Genomic DNA, 13518 nt, shown 5'->3' on the forward strand with positions numbered 1-13518 from the left:
TCACTTAGGAAATACCTAGCTCTGTGTGTCAACGTAAGTATTGATACAAGCCTCATGTGTCATCTGTTCGCTATTGATCTTGTTCTAAAAAGCTTAAGCAAGTCACTGTCTTTGTGCATGATGGATCCCGTCGCGTTGGCTGTTCTTGCAAAGTTGAGCGAGACAGATTGGCATTTTACCACTATATAACAGGTGATCGATTTTATAATAATGCGAGGAAGCAGGAGTAGAAGCTAAAAATGAATTGGCTGCCCATCACGGTTCACATTAGGGATTATTTTCCGTTAAGGTAGGTTTCCTTTGTTGGTCCCCTTTTGTCGGTGTTTGAAGATGTGATCATTAGCATTAATTAGCATTAATATCCAACATAGGGAGAGGCAGTTAAGGGATTGGAAGGCTAAAGAGTATCATCACGCTCTGGAAGAAATTTTTTTTCCAATTATAATTTCTGAAATTAATAAAATATTATTAACCATGTGGTTTTTATACCCATGGCCGTCATTTTGTATCTGAGATCTGATGTACAGGTGTATTAAAAGTTAAATTTGGATTGTCAGAAATTTGTGTATAATTAAAGCATCATTTTGCAATATTTCATACTCGTTCTTCTAAAGGAAGACTGAGTATGTTTATATAAACATTTTTATAATATTTTTTATTATATTATGTTAGTCACCATACAGTACATCCCTGGTTTTTGATGTAAAGTTCGATGATTCATTAGTTGCGTATAACACCCATTTGAATGCATTAAAGAGGGAGCGATGGAGAGCATTATCGAAGAATACTTCACTGTTCACCAGCGTCGAGGCCCGTACCCCTAGAGCAGTAGGTGCCGGGAAGTCTTTTCTCATTTAATGCTTACAACCGCCCAGTGACGTCGTCCCCATGAAAAGTCACATATGACCCTATAAGAAGCTAATTTCAACACGGAGGAACTCTCCCCCTCTCATTCCCAATATTGGGGAAAATTCTGAGCAATGTGTAGAATGTTCAGTAGCAGAGGGCTTTCTTATTAGGAGTCTGTGGACATACCAACCAAGGTTTTAATGATTATAATGGCCTAAATAGTCCATGTTTTAGGGATGTAGACTATTCTGAGGTTCACACCACTCACTGTTCCTATTTCAGCTGAAAGTCATCACCCTCTGTCGGTTCCTTCCAACAGTTCTTAGATTGTGCTTTTGCGACATCCTACTCTCCAGAGCAAACTAATAATATTCCTTTTTGTAATTGTTCAAGTGTATTTATCTAACCGAACGAGTCCTGGAAGGTTAAATCGGGACTCCAGTGTACAGATGGAGAGTGTCAAGGAGTGTGTGTGCGCGTGCTCGCCCGTAAAGATAATTTTTGCGGCATTTTTCACGAGTTAACATCTTCGTCTACATTGTATTTATTCCTGAAGATAGGGATGCTTTATTGTATGTGGTCCATTGCACATAGTAGGAGCTTATCCATCCTGCTGACCTGTTGAGTCATTTTGTGATCTGTCCTTCTGTTTGTGGGAACAATTTAATTTGAACCTGTTTGAAAAATCAAGGTAGACTCTTTCCTCTGAAAACATCCAAGGGAAAGAATTTTATAGTCTTTTATTCTTAATAGTTGGTGTAAGTGCTTCCGTTTATAATTCACGGTTGACTGTTGGCCACTTCTTTTCTTTAGCGAAGTCCGTGCTGAAGAGTAGCTTCCTGATAAGTCAGAGGCTACTGCCTGACACCTTATTGTAAGGCCCAGTTCTGCTGTGAGCCAGGAGTTTCTGTGGATGGAGCACTCTTACTTATCTCTTCTTCCTCCAGAGACCACATTAAGGTGCTAGTAAAGGAAGAAAACATACATAAACCAACAACAGAAAAAATTGAAGAGAGACCAGTGCAGAAAAGAAATTTCAAATAATGTTCCTGCAGCTTGAAAGCTCACAATGGTTTGGTGACTGCCAAAGCTTGGTGGGGACCGCTGCAATCCCGCACTTGGTTGGGGGGGACCTTGGAGCCCCTGCAGTGCTGGGTGGGTGGGAGTCCTAGGTGGGGCTGGGAATGGCAGGGTTTAATGGGGTGCCTGTGGTCAGAACACTTTCCAGGCTCTGTGTCCCCCACCCTATTGGGACAACCGAGGACTAGAGACCACGTGTATCCTCTGGGTTCATCGCTGCAGAAACGGATGAAGTGTCTGGGGAGAACAGGAGAGGCCAGTTTGGGGGTTTGCTTCCCAGATGGGAGTTACCTAACGTCCACTCTGAGTCAGAAGCCCCTGCTCCAGGACAGAGTCTTCCCTTCAGGTTTTCTGTGGTCTCCAGTTGGAGTGTGATGCATGACCACGGGCCACCAGACACCCCAGGAGAGCCTCTGATAGGAGAGAGAAGGAGGGAGGTAAACCACAAAACAACCTCCCCAGAGATGCAGGGCATACAGGTGGAAAAAATCCTCTGGTTACTGTATCGAGAGGTTTTGAAAATGGCAGAGAAAGTTCTAGAAGAAGGGAACAACCAGAGAGCAAGACGGAACCCCAAATATGACCGACAAAATAAATTCAGAGAAGCTTCGGTTGGAAGTAAGTGGAGAAATTGCCATGAAGAACAAAGAAGCCTCCGTGTGTTTTCACTCTGAAGATAGTGGAATGCTTGGCTTTTCTTTTACCTAGAGTAGATCTGAGTGAAAGTGGCTCACTTTCCCATGAGTGGAAAGGTATGACGCAGCCCGTCTTCCCCGAGGACCTGTCTGTGCAACCTGGTGACACGGACAGAGAGGGGAGTGTGTTCCTCTGACTTCACCGCGGGTCTCAGTGTTCAGGGTCTGCCTGAATGGGCAGCTCTGATGGGCAGCTTTGTACGGCAGACCAGTGTCCACAGCAGACAGCCTCCTTGAGAAGTGAGGAATCATTAAATTCTCTGTGTTTACGTGAGCTTGATGGGCCTAGAAGTCCAACACGACTGGTGTTTTCCCAAATCCTGAAAAAAAAATGATGATGATCTTCTGCCTTTTATTTGGAACCTTTTTTTTTTTTCAAAGTAATCTCTAACGCCCATTGTGGGGCTCGAACTCATGACCCAGAGATCAAGAGTCATGTGTTCTACTGACTGAGCCAGGCAAGTGCCACCCTATTTGGAACCCTCTTTATAGATAGCTCTGTAATGCCCATAATGCTGTTGTGGGATTTGGGGGCCGTCTCTGAATGTCTTCGCCTACAAGCATGTGTGTGCACGTGTGTGTTTTCTTTTTCTGAAACTCATGTTCATGATTGCTTTCTTCAGTGAGAGAGGGGTTCCTCCCCAAAGCGAGGTGTTAAAATGAGGAATGTATCTTGGATTTTTTAAAAAGCTTAGTTGAATAAAGTATATATATTATCTATGCTAAGTCTATATAATATTAAACCTGAATAGAATCTTGAAAACATGTTCATGAGAAGGTTGTACAAAGATCCTGATTTTCTTCTTCTTTTTTTTTTTTTAAAGATTTTATTTATTTATTCGACAGAGATAGAGACAGCCAGCGAGAGAGGGAACACAAGCAGGGGGAGTGGGAGAGGAAGAAGCAGGCTCATAGCGGAGGAGCCTGATGTGGGGCTCGATCCCATAACGCCGGGATCACGCCCTGAGCTGAAGGCAGACGCTTAACCGCTGTACCACCCAGGCTCCCCCTGATTTTATTCTTCTTATGCATAAATAATCTTCTTGTGAGGGACGCCTGGGTGGCTCAGTCGGTTAAGCATCTGCCTTTGGCTCAGGTTATGATCCCAGGGTCCTGGGATCGAGCCCCACATTAGGCTCCTTGCTCAGCAGGGAGCCTGCTTCTCCCTCCGCCTCTGCCTGCTGCTCCCCCTGCTTGTGCTCTCTCTATCTCTGTCTGCCTCTCTGACAAATAAATAAAATCTTTAAAAAAATAATCTTCTTATGAACTCCTAGGATTGTCTCTGTGTAAGCTAAAAACATGTGGAAATGATTACAATGTTATGGACAAACTTTTATCCATCTGCTCTGTTTTCATCTTAATCATTTCTTTCTTGCTGTAGAGTTCACATTCAGTGTCGTTGGGTGTGTGGTATGTTGCAGGTCTTCCAAAATTCAACGCGTGAATCATCTGATGGAAAAGACCACAGGGCAAGGCATTGGTTATCCTATTTGAGAAAGATGGTTCTTACATCCATGATAGTTGATTTTGAGTCTTTGAGGAGAGATGTTCTGTAGTAAATGAAAATTATTAGTCTTAGAATTTTTCTTTTTCTTTTTTTTAAAAAAATATTGTATTTATTTATTTGACAGAGAGATAGCCAAGGAGAGAGGGAACACAGCAGGGGGAGTGGGAGAGGAAGAAGCAGGCTCCCAGCAGAGGAGCCTGATGTGGGGCTTGATCCCAGGACTCCGGGATCACGCCCTGAGCTGAAGGCAGACGCTTAACGACTGAGCCACCCAGGTGCCCCATAGTCTTAAAATTTCTAGTTAGAAACTTATGTGGACACCCAGGAAAGTAGAGATCACCTTCTATTGCAATGAATTCTGAGGACTTTCTAGGCAATTTTTATTGTACTAAAATTTAACTGAATTCAACATTACTTAAAATAAGCGTGTTGACTGAGAATTGTAGACTTGTTAGGCATATATATATATATATATATAGATAGATAGATATAGATATAGATATAGATATAGCGGTATTTTCTGTAATAGATTTTACATTTGAACATTTAGAGTTTGGAGAACTAAATGTTGACTGAAACAGTTTTTTCTTTAAAAGTCACAGTATTTGGGATGCCTGGGTGGCTCCGCTGGTTAAACATCTGCCTTCGGTTCAGGTCATGATTATCCCGGGGTCCTGGGATCGAGTCCTGCATTGGGTTTCTTGCTCAGTGGGGAGTCTGCTTCTCCCTCTGCCTGCCACTCCCCCTGCTTGTGCTCTGTCTCTATCGAATAAATAAATGAAATCTTAAAAAAAAAAAACACACCAGTATTCCTGAGGACTGTTTCCTTTCTACTTCTTAATCAAAAGCTGTTGGTGTATCTTTACAGCTAAGATACATTTTTTCAGGGAGAGTAATTTGACCAGACACTCTGTGGCACATCAAAGATGCTTCAGAGCCTGGCACGGAGACATTAATGGATAGTTATAGGGCCTCTGAACTGGAGGGCTCACAAGGTATAAATTTCAGAAGCATCTCTAGTGTTCTCTTACTGTAACTCAACCCACTTCAATTTCAGCATCGTACGATGTCCTCATAGGGTGATGGTTTATTTAAAAATTTTTAATTTAAATGTTCACTTTGATTATGTGCATCTTAGAACCAACCCTTAAGTGAACAATTGGACTTTCTTCCTGTAGTGGATATGGACATAAAGTCTGTCGAGTATAGGACCATTTTTCACTCAACTGTCCTGATTGTCATTTTTTGGTAAAGAACTAGGGAATGCATATTTACTGGGTATACTTGTATATTGTCCTCATCTTGAAATTTTTGGTTAAACAGTCATTTTCATATTGTCTGTATCACGCCTACAGTTTAAATTACTGATTTATCTGTATGCGAAATCTTTGAGACTCATAGATTCCTGTGGAAAGACTCCTAGTAGGATTGGCGGCTGCATACTTGAGTTTGAAGCTGGGGGTGACCCTTGTATTTTCTATGACTTTGGGAAAAGTTAGTTAGAAGCATCACCCTCAGAGCACTGTTAGGATGATCGCAAGATGCAGAGTAAGTTAAAGTTATGCTTGTAAAGTATAAGGTGAATACAGATTTTAATTCATTTGTTTTGTGTGCCATTGCCTTTTGGTCTTCTCAGTAACTGTGGGCATGCAGGAGGGCTGTCTCCGTCTGTTCACCTGCTGTAACAAAAATACCACACTCTGCAGGCCTTATAAACAACAGAAGTTTGTTTCTCAGAGCTCTGGAGGCTGGGAGTTCAAGATAAGGCACCACCAGATTCCACTTCCTGGGTCAGAGTTGGTTTCTTCTGTTGGAATTTCACATGGTGGGAGGGTGGAGGAAGCTCTCCGGGGTCTCATTTATGAGGGCACTAATCCCATCAGGAGGTCTCCACCCTCGCGACCTCCTCTAAACCTAATTACCTCCCCAGGGTCCCACCTCCTGATACAGTCACACTGAGCATTAGGATTCAGTATGAATTTGGGGGGGGGGCACAGAAATCGTTTAGTACACAGCAGGGGGTTAATTTAGAAATGGGTAGAGCATTGAAAAATGGCAGCTACACTTTCTAATGACAGAAAAGGACACAGTAACAGTTCTGCCCCAAATATATGCATTACCTTATGAGTGTGTCTGTTGAAAATAAGGAAAGAGGGTATTTTATTTGAGCAAAAGGTCTGGTGGTAGAAACTGATGAACTATTTGTGAATTTCCCTGATGGCTAATGATTTTGAACATTTTTTCATATGCCTGTTAGCCATTTGTATGTCTTCATTGGAAAAGTGTCTGTTCATATCTTCTGCCCATTTGTTGATTTGATTATTTGTTTCCCGTGTATTGAGTTTGAGAAGTTCCTTGTAGGGAAATTCAAATCAAAACCACATTGAGATACCACCTTACGCCAGTTAGAATGGCAAAAATTGACAAGGCAGGAAACAACAAATGTTGGAGAGGATGTGGAGAAAGGGGATCCCTCTTACATTGCTGGTGGGAATGCAAGTTGGTACAGCCACTTTGGAAAACAGTGTGGAGGTCCCTTAAAAAGTTAAAAATTGAGCTACCCTGTGATCCAGCCATTGCACTACTGGGTATTTACCCTAAAGATACAAATGTAGTGAAGAGAAGGGCCATATGCACCCCAATATTCATAGCAGCATTGTCCACAATAGCTAAATGAAGGAGCCTAGATGTCCTTCAACAGATGACTGGATTAAGAAGATGTGGTCCATATATACAATGGAATATTACTCAACTATCAGAAAGAACGATTACACAACATTTGCAGCAAATGGACAGGACTTGAGAAGATAATGCTAAGTGAAATAAGTCAAGCAGAGAAAGAATTATCATATGGTTTCACTCATTTATGGAACATAAGAAGTAGGAAGATCGGTAGGAGAAGGAAGGGAAGAATGAAGGGGGGTAAACAGAAGGGGGAAAGAAGCATGAAAGACTATGGACTCTGTGAAACAAACTGAGGGCTTCAGAGGCGAGGGGGTGGGGGAATGGGATAGGCTGGTGATGGGTATTAAGGAGGGCACGTATTGCATGGTGCACTGGGTGTTATACGCAAGTAATGAATCATGGAACACTACATCAAAAACTAAGGATATACTGTATGGTGATTAACATAACATAATAACAGATTATTATAAAAAAAAAGAAACTGATGAATGGGTGAGTTGTTGCTTGTTAAGCAGGACCGTGATTATTGCATCATACGGCAGAAAGCTGGACTTTGCAGCCTTGTCTGGATCCCCTTCGTGTTGTCTGAATTCTTCCACTTTGATTTTGCTCTTGGTCTTATGATCCTTAACGGGCGAGGGAGGGTTATTGACCGAGATGCAGGTTGGTGATGGGACTAGCTGGTGTTGCTACTGTTTGCCCTTCTGTTGGCAATCATGCCAATGCACGTTCGCTGTTTCAGTCTGAAATTTGTGGGAATGAACAATAAATAGTTGGTGAGAGTGTGTAATAATTTAATATACACTTACAATGAAACAAGAGCTGCTTATTAATTGCCTGGTATGTATCTTCTTTAATCCTCCTAGCAGCTCATAAGCAAAAATGTTGTTAGCACAGCTGTGCTGATGAGGAAAGAGTATAAGATAAATTGGGTAAATTACTCAAGGTTATAGCCAGCGATGGCAGAACCCGCGATGGAGCCCAGATCTCTCTCATGCCATCACTTTGCTTTTCCCTCTACACCACTGTGGCCTCGTTGCCTTCTGTGATAACTCTGTTCCTTGAGGTTTGAGGGAGAAATTGTTGCATCCTGCCTTTGCAGAACCCAAGCAATGTGCCAACCAGTTGCGTCTGTAACCTTTCACAAAGGCAAAGTATTGGATGTGTTCTAGGCACTGCTCACCGGCCTGCTGGCTGTCCACGTGATCTGCAGAGTGGGTGGGTGGATGGGAATCTGGGCCATGCTGCTCGTGTGTTGCTGGCTCCGTGAAGCCTGTGATGCCCCGGGAAGGCTCAGGGTCTCTCCTGGGCATGGACGTCACCTGGTGAAGCCTTTGGAGATCCGTAATTTGGGGATGTGCCAGGAAGTTACCTGTTTCTCTAGTGTCGGTTTCTAAGCACTTGGAGATTGTTGGCTTCCAAGTCTGAAATTTCTTTCTTCAAAGATGTCTCGGATACATTCCTGCCTTGCTCGCGGTGTGGTCCCCACTGTTTGGGGCCCCATCCCTGTTGTTCTCGGAGAGCTGTAGCAGCTTCTCACCTGGGTTTCTCTGCCATTAGCCTCTTTTATTTCCACTCAAGCCTCTGTGCTATTTTCAGATCCGTTTTATGCAGAGATTTCCTGTTGATTCAATGTGGCTGCTTTGTGGGCTGACGCTCGGCGTTGTTTCCCAGGGTCCTGCGCTCAGACTGGGCCGGAGTCGGCCGGTGACTGTGCTGCCTTCGTCCCCTTCCTCCCTCCCTGGGCCAGTCTCCTCTGCTGTGTCTCTCAGTCAGAAAGTCCCTTCTCCTCTTCTCTACCTGCAAAATCCTTCCGTGTAATTCAGAGCCCACTGTTCTTTTTCCACCTGGAGGCTGTCCTCTGACTTCTGTCCGTCACTGATCTCTTCCTCCTTGGAAACTCCCCCCCACCGAATTCTGTGCTTTACGATATCTTCTTTTCGCTCACAGAAGTTTCTGAGTAGATTTTCATTAAACTTCAGGGCCCCCTGTTCTTTAATCCCTCTGATGCCCAGCAAAATAAGGGCACGCGGTAGGCGTGAAGTCACCCGTGGCGGATGGGTTTCTTGTCGCCGTGTTAGCTCTCCAGCGTGGTGCTTAAAATGAAGAAAACAATCGAAATAACACATGTGTACAGAGAAGTGGTGTGATTTTAAACTTAACCTGATACCCCCCTGCTGTGCTGAAGTGTGTGTTTTTTCTTTTTCTTCTTTTGTCTTGCCAGCAATCAAAGAGAAGTACACAGACTGGACAGAATTCCTCATTCGTGATTTGACTGGTTCCCGGACGGCACCTGCCAGCCTCCTGGAAGGTGTATGTATTGTTGTTATTCACTATTCTGTGTCCGAAGCCTCACGGTTACATGAACACCTTTGCCTATATCCTTCGGCGGGTATACGTGTCCATGTGGATATCTCTGTCCAGACAGCCTAACTTCCTGTTTTTTCCTGAATTGTTTAGGTTAATGATTCTCATGGCACGGAAACATCTTCACCTGTGATACAATCAATACGTGGAAAATTGTGTGTGAACACATTTTTTAATAATACTATGTTAGGGTATCTTTCCACTATCCTGTGCGTGTAAGGCTCTGTCCTATATTTGTGAATATAAATAAAATCCAGGAGAAGACCTGTTCTGTAGAGATGGCCACGAAGCAGATGCGTGCTCTGTTACAGTCTTGGAGCATGCTGATAAACGGTTCCATCGACTGTTCCGTTCTGGATGTGTAACCTCACGCTAACAACACACACGTGTTGAGTAATAATTGAATTAGCCTCCCTTATGAAAACAAGAGGAGAATTGGCTAATCATATTTCAGTGTGTTTAAAGTATGTGTAAGGTACCGAAGAAAAACCAGTTTAATCTGCAGTCTCGATGGTTCATTTGACAATAATTTTATGATAAAGCGTTTTAATATTTACTATATATATTAGAACAGAAGGAGCATGGAGCACTGTACTGTCATAAATAATTACTGAGTTACCAAATCTGTTTGAGGAATGGCCCCTCAAAAATGGGGAAACATAGTAAATAACAGGAATACGATGTGGATTTTGACGATATCATTATTCTCTTAACGTTAACTATGGATTTCCCTCCTCTCATAAATGACATGGACTTTTGGAGCACTGCTGTCTAATACACAGTTATCTGGTTTTGTTCTGTGAAGATTTTGCTTATCTTAATGGCTCCTAATGTGTTTGGTTAACAAATCAAAATAATGATTCTTCACCCTTTCGGAAGGACAAATTGTCTTACTCTGTTCATTCTTCTTTTTTTTGAAAACATATTTGCCTACAAGGCTGACTGAACAAACACCCTTTTCACGTACTAACATATGCTGAGAAGGTTCCTTATATGGGGCAGTAATTATATGTATATATGTGTATATATATACATTCTCTAAACCAACGATCGGATCAAGTGTAGAAATAACTTCACATAAATGTCTAATGTCGCTGATCCTTAATGTGAATTAGACATGTCATTGGCACATAGTCATGCTTTGCTCACATGAACTATGAGGGAGTCTTAACCATTAGCGTGGTAGCCATTGTAAGATGAATGTCTATTGAGTCATGGGGTAAGTTGATAGCCCCATAGTCTATGGGGAAATATACATTTAGCTACCACATATTTTCTAGCGGGAGGCCAATTTGGTGGAACTCTTCTTAAAAGCATGCTTATTTCTGACAAATGCAGTTTTATCTGGGAAGGGTGATTTGTTTGGTGAGAACTGAGCACAAACTGTTATGTTCTGTTTACTTGTGATTCTTGTTGTTGGACAGAGGGCTGGGTGGAATGAACGTGTGTGTGGAAGGAGCGGGAAGAGGATGGGGGTGGAGGGAAACACCAGACTGTTTGCCAGTAGCTTGGATGATGGTGTGAAAAAATATTATCTTCTGCTGTCATCTGTTTCCATGAGAACCTTAAAATAAAGTTTAAAATAAGGAGTTTTGCTTCTGTTTAAACAGCCTCTGCGAGGGAAAGGCCCTATAGACCTCATTACAGTTGATTCCTTAATAGAACTTCAGGATTCTCAGAGCCCTTTTCAGTACTGGATAGTTAGTGTGATTGAAAATGTTGGAGGAAGATTACGCCTTCGCTATGTGGGATTGGAGGACACTGAATCCTATGACCAGTGGTTGTTTTACTTGGATTACAGACTTCGACCAGTTGGTTGGTGTCAAGAGAATAAATACAGAATGGACCCACCTTCAGGTAAGGGCCAAAGCTTTTGCTGCTGCAAAGTATTTTGGAAAAAGATGTAATATTTTCCTGGATGTGTCTCTCGAGAGTTTGTTAGCTCCTGGTGGTATCTTTTACACATGTGTATGTGAATCTTAAGCATTTTAACCTGAGAATACTCTTCTATGGGAAATAGAACTCAAGACCTCAGTTAGTAGTGTTCTAAAAGGAGAAAGTGGTGGAGGCTGTGGTGAAGCTGATCTCATTCCTTTGGAAGCACTGATTCACAATGCACTGGAACTTGGTCATAGTCTCCCTTTTTCCTTAGAAATTTTGACAGTCTTGGAAGACACGCTGTCTGCCCATACATCCTCCATTCATGCACCTATCCATTCATTTATCCATCCATCTCCATTCATCCATATCCCTCCCTCCATCTGTCCATCCACGCGCTTACCCACCTATCCATTTACTCACCCATTCCTCCAATCTCCCAGCCTCCCACCCATCCCCACCCACCCTCCAACCATTCCTCCAGCTGACTGTCCAACCAAATGCTTATCGTTATATAATCTGTCCTGACCTGAAAATAACACATTTCCTGGCACGTCATGGATTTTAATTCGCTTCAAACGCCCTGTCACATGACTTTCCAGGCCTTCGTTGGATAGAAGAGTGCATTATGCTTTCTGACATACCTCACTGGGCAAAAGTCTCACTGTTCACAAACTAACCATTCTTGAATGTTGACCACGTGCCAGGTGATTTTACATCTGCTGTGTTGTTTGTTTTGATTACAAAAAAGCGCTACATGTTTGGTGTGAATATTTCCTTTTCCAGCAGAGGAAATTTGAGACTGAGGTTAAGCTAAGTGTCCCAGGTCATCTAATTTGGAGAGGGGGGATATACTGTAGTTCAAATTCTTAGGCCCCTTGCTCCTTTCTTCCCATTCCCCCTGCTGCCCATACTGGCCTTACCAACCTTTTGATGGGTATCCTCAGAACAAAAAACGTTGGATCCTTATGGAATTAAAGATGCCAAGGTAGAGATATTAATTTCTTCCAGAGATTGCTGTTTTTCATTCTCATCAGTTTCACCAGGTGTATTGGAAGTGAAGCACTAAGTCCTTTGTTAAAATTGCCAGAGACTTTTTTCTCCCGTATTAGTTGCCAGTGCTGGTCTGGAGTACATGAAACTGGGCACTTACATTTTTCCTTTCTGTCACTCAACGGCTTTAACTGAAAAAAAAAGGTTCTTGGTTCTGTATGTCATGTATTTGCATTTGTGTTGAGTTTGACAGGCATATAGACACGTAACATGGTATTTTATTAGTAGTATTGTTGTCAACATTTTGAGAAGCAGCCAGGAAATCCATTTATACCCTGAGTAATTTTGGACTATGATGACAAACAAAGGGCCTGTCAGTGTTGAGAAAAGATCTAAGCTCACATTTGCCTTGGGATTCATAACCTCGCAGGAGAAATTTACTTTGTGTGGGAAGCTGGGTGTATAAATCTTAGCTTAGTATCTAATTGCTTTATAAATTTTAGGAGATCCCTATATTTGCCAGTGTGAACATTTATAGCAAAGCAAAGGATTATTAGTGGCTTCTTAGGTTCTGTTCAGTGTTCCTTTGCTGTGAAGTCATGGGACTCATACTCAAAAGCAAGAATGGAAAGTGTCACCATAGAAACTTGGGAAATATTTGCATAGGAGAGCTCTCTCTCTTTTGTAGATAATTTAATGTCTTTATAAGATAAGAATAAATTGTGTTTACTTGTCCTAGTAATTTTCTGGACATGAGTTGTCCATTTCACGGAAGAATTCGTGGGTGTCCTTAAAGAACTTGGAGAAGGCATTCATTGTTAAGAAGTCATTTTCCCAACATTTAAATTGTTGGCGAGAGAAGTTTTGCATGGGAGGAGGAAAATAAAAGGCAAAAGGACACTCCAAGTGTGGCCTTTACTTCTCTAGATACAATAGTTGCAAGATAAAAACTGGATTCTCTTGCCTCGTTTAGCAGAACAGCATGTGGGGCCGTGATTATTACCCGTGTGTTTTATTATTTTTTGAAGTTTTTATTTAAGTTCTGGTTAGGTGATATACAGTGTTATGTAAGCGTACAATACACCGAGTCAGCACTTTTGTACCTCACCCGGTGCTCACCACGGCAGGTGCACTCCCTCACCCCCATCGCGTTTCCCCTATCCCTCCACCCACCTCCCCTCTGGTCACTAGCAGTGTGTTCTCTAGAGTGAAGACTCTGGTTTTTGGTTTTTGTTTTTTGAATTTTTATTTGTTTGTTTGTTTTTTGTTTTTGTTGAGGGAGCTGGAGTGAAGGCAGGAAAAACAGCGTAGTGCGAGAACCATGCAGAAGGGCTCTGTTCCAGGCATTTTGCCTTGTACAGGTAGAATGCAGTCGTCAGGTCGGACTTGTAACTGGCATTATTTCAGGCATTGTTCCAGCCCCTGCGTCTTGCAGTCGTGAGTCTGAAGCCTCGCAGTTAAACG

The 13518-nt window shown here is 42.4% G+C and overlaps 1 protein-coding gene across 6 annotated transcripts in view; it reads left to right on the plus strand.

Annotated features, from left to right (window-relative positions):
* The window catches only part of SFMBT2 (Scm like with four mbt domains 2), a 220901-nt gene that overhangs the window by 96874 nt on the left and 110509 nt on the right, over nucleotides 1–13518 (plus strand). For 5 of the 6 annotated variants that reach the window (XM_045812898.2, XM_045812901.2, XM_045812897.2 and 2 more), the window contains exons 5-6: nucleotides 9041–9129; nucleotides 10794–11040. In XM_045812898.2, the coding sequence (XP_045668854.1) occupies nucleotides 9041–9129; nucleotides 10794–11040 (336 nt within the window). Of the gene's footprint in view, nucleotides 1–7150; nucleotides 9130–10793; nucleotides 11041–13518 lie in introns of those variants that run through there. The other variant, XM_045812902.2, reaches the window with a different exon arrangement.

Source organism: Ursus americanus, chromosome 31, assembly GCF_024610735.1.
Source record: "Ursus americanus isolate L20-20 chromosome 31, mUrsAme1.1.p, whole genome shotgun sequence".
NCBI lineage: Eukaryota > Metazoa > Chordata > Mammalia > Carnivora > Ursidae > Ursus > Ursus americanus.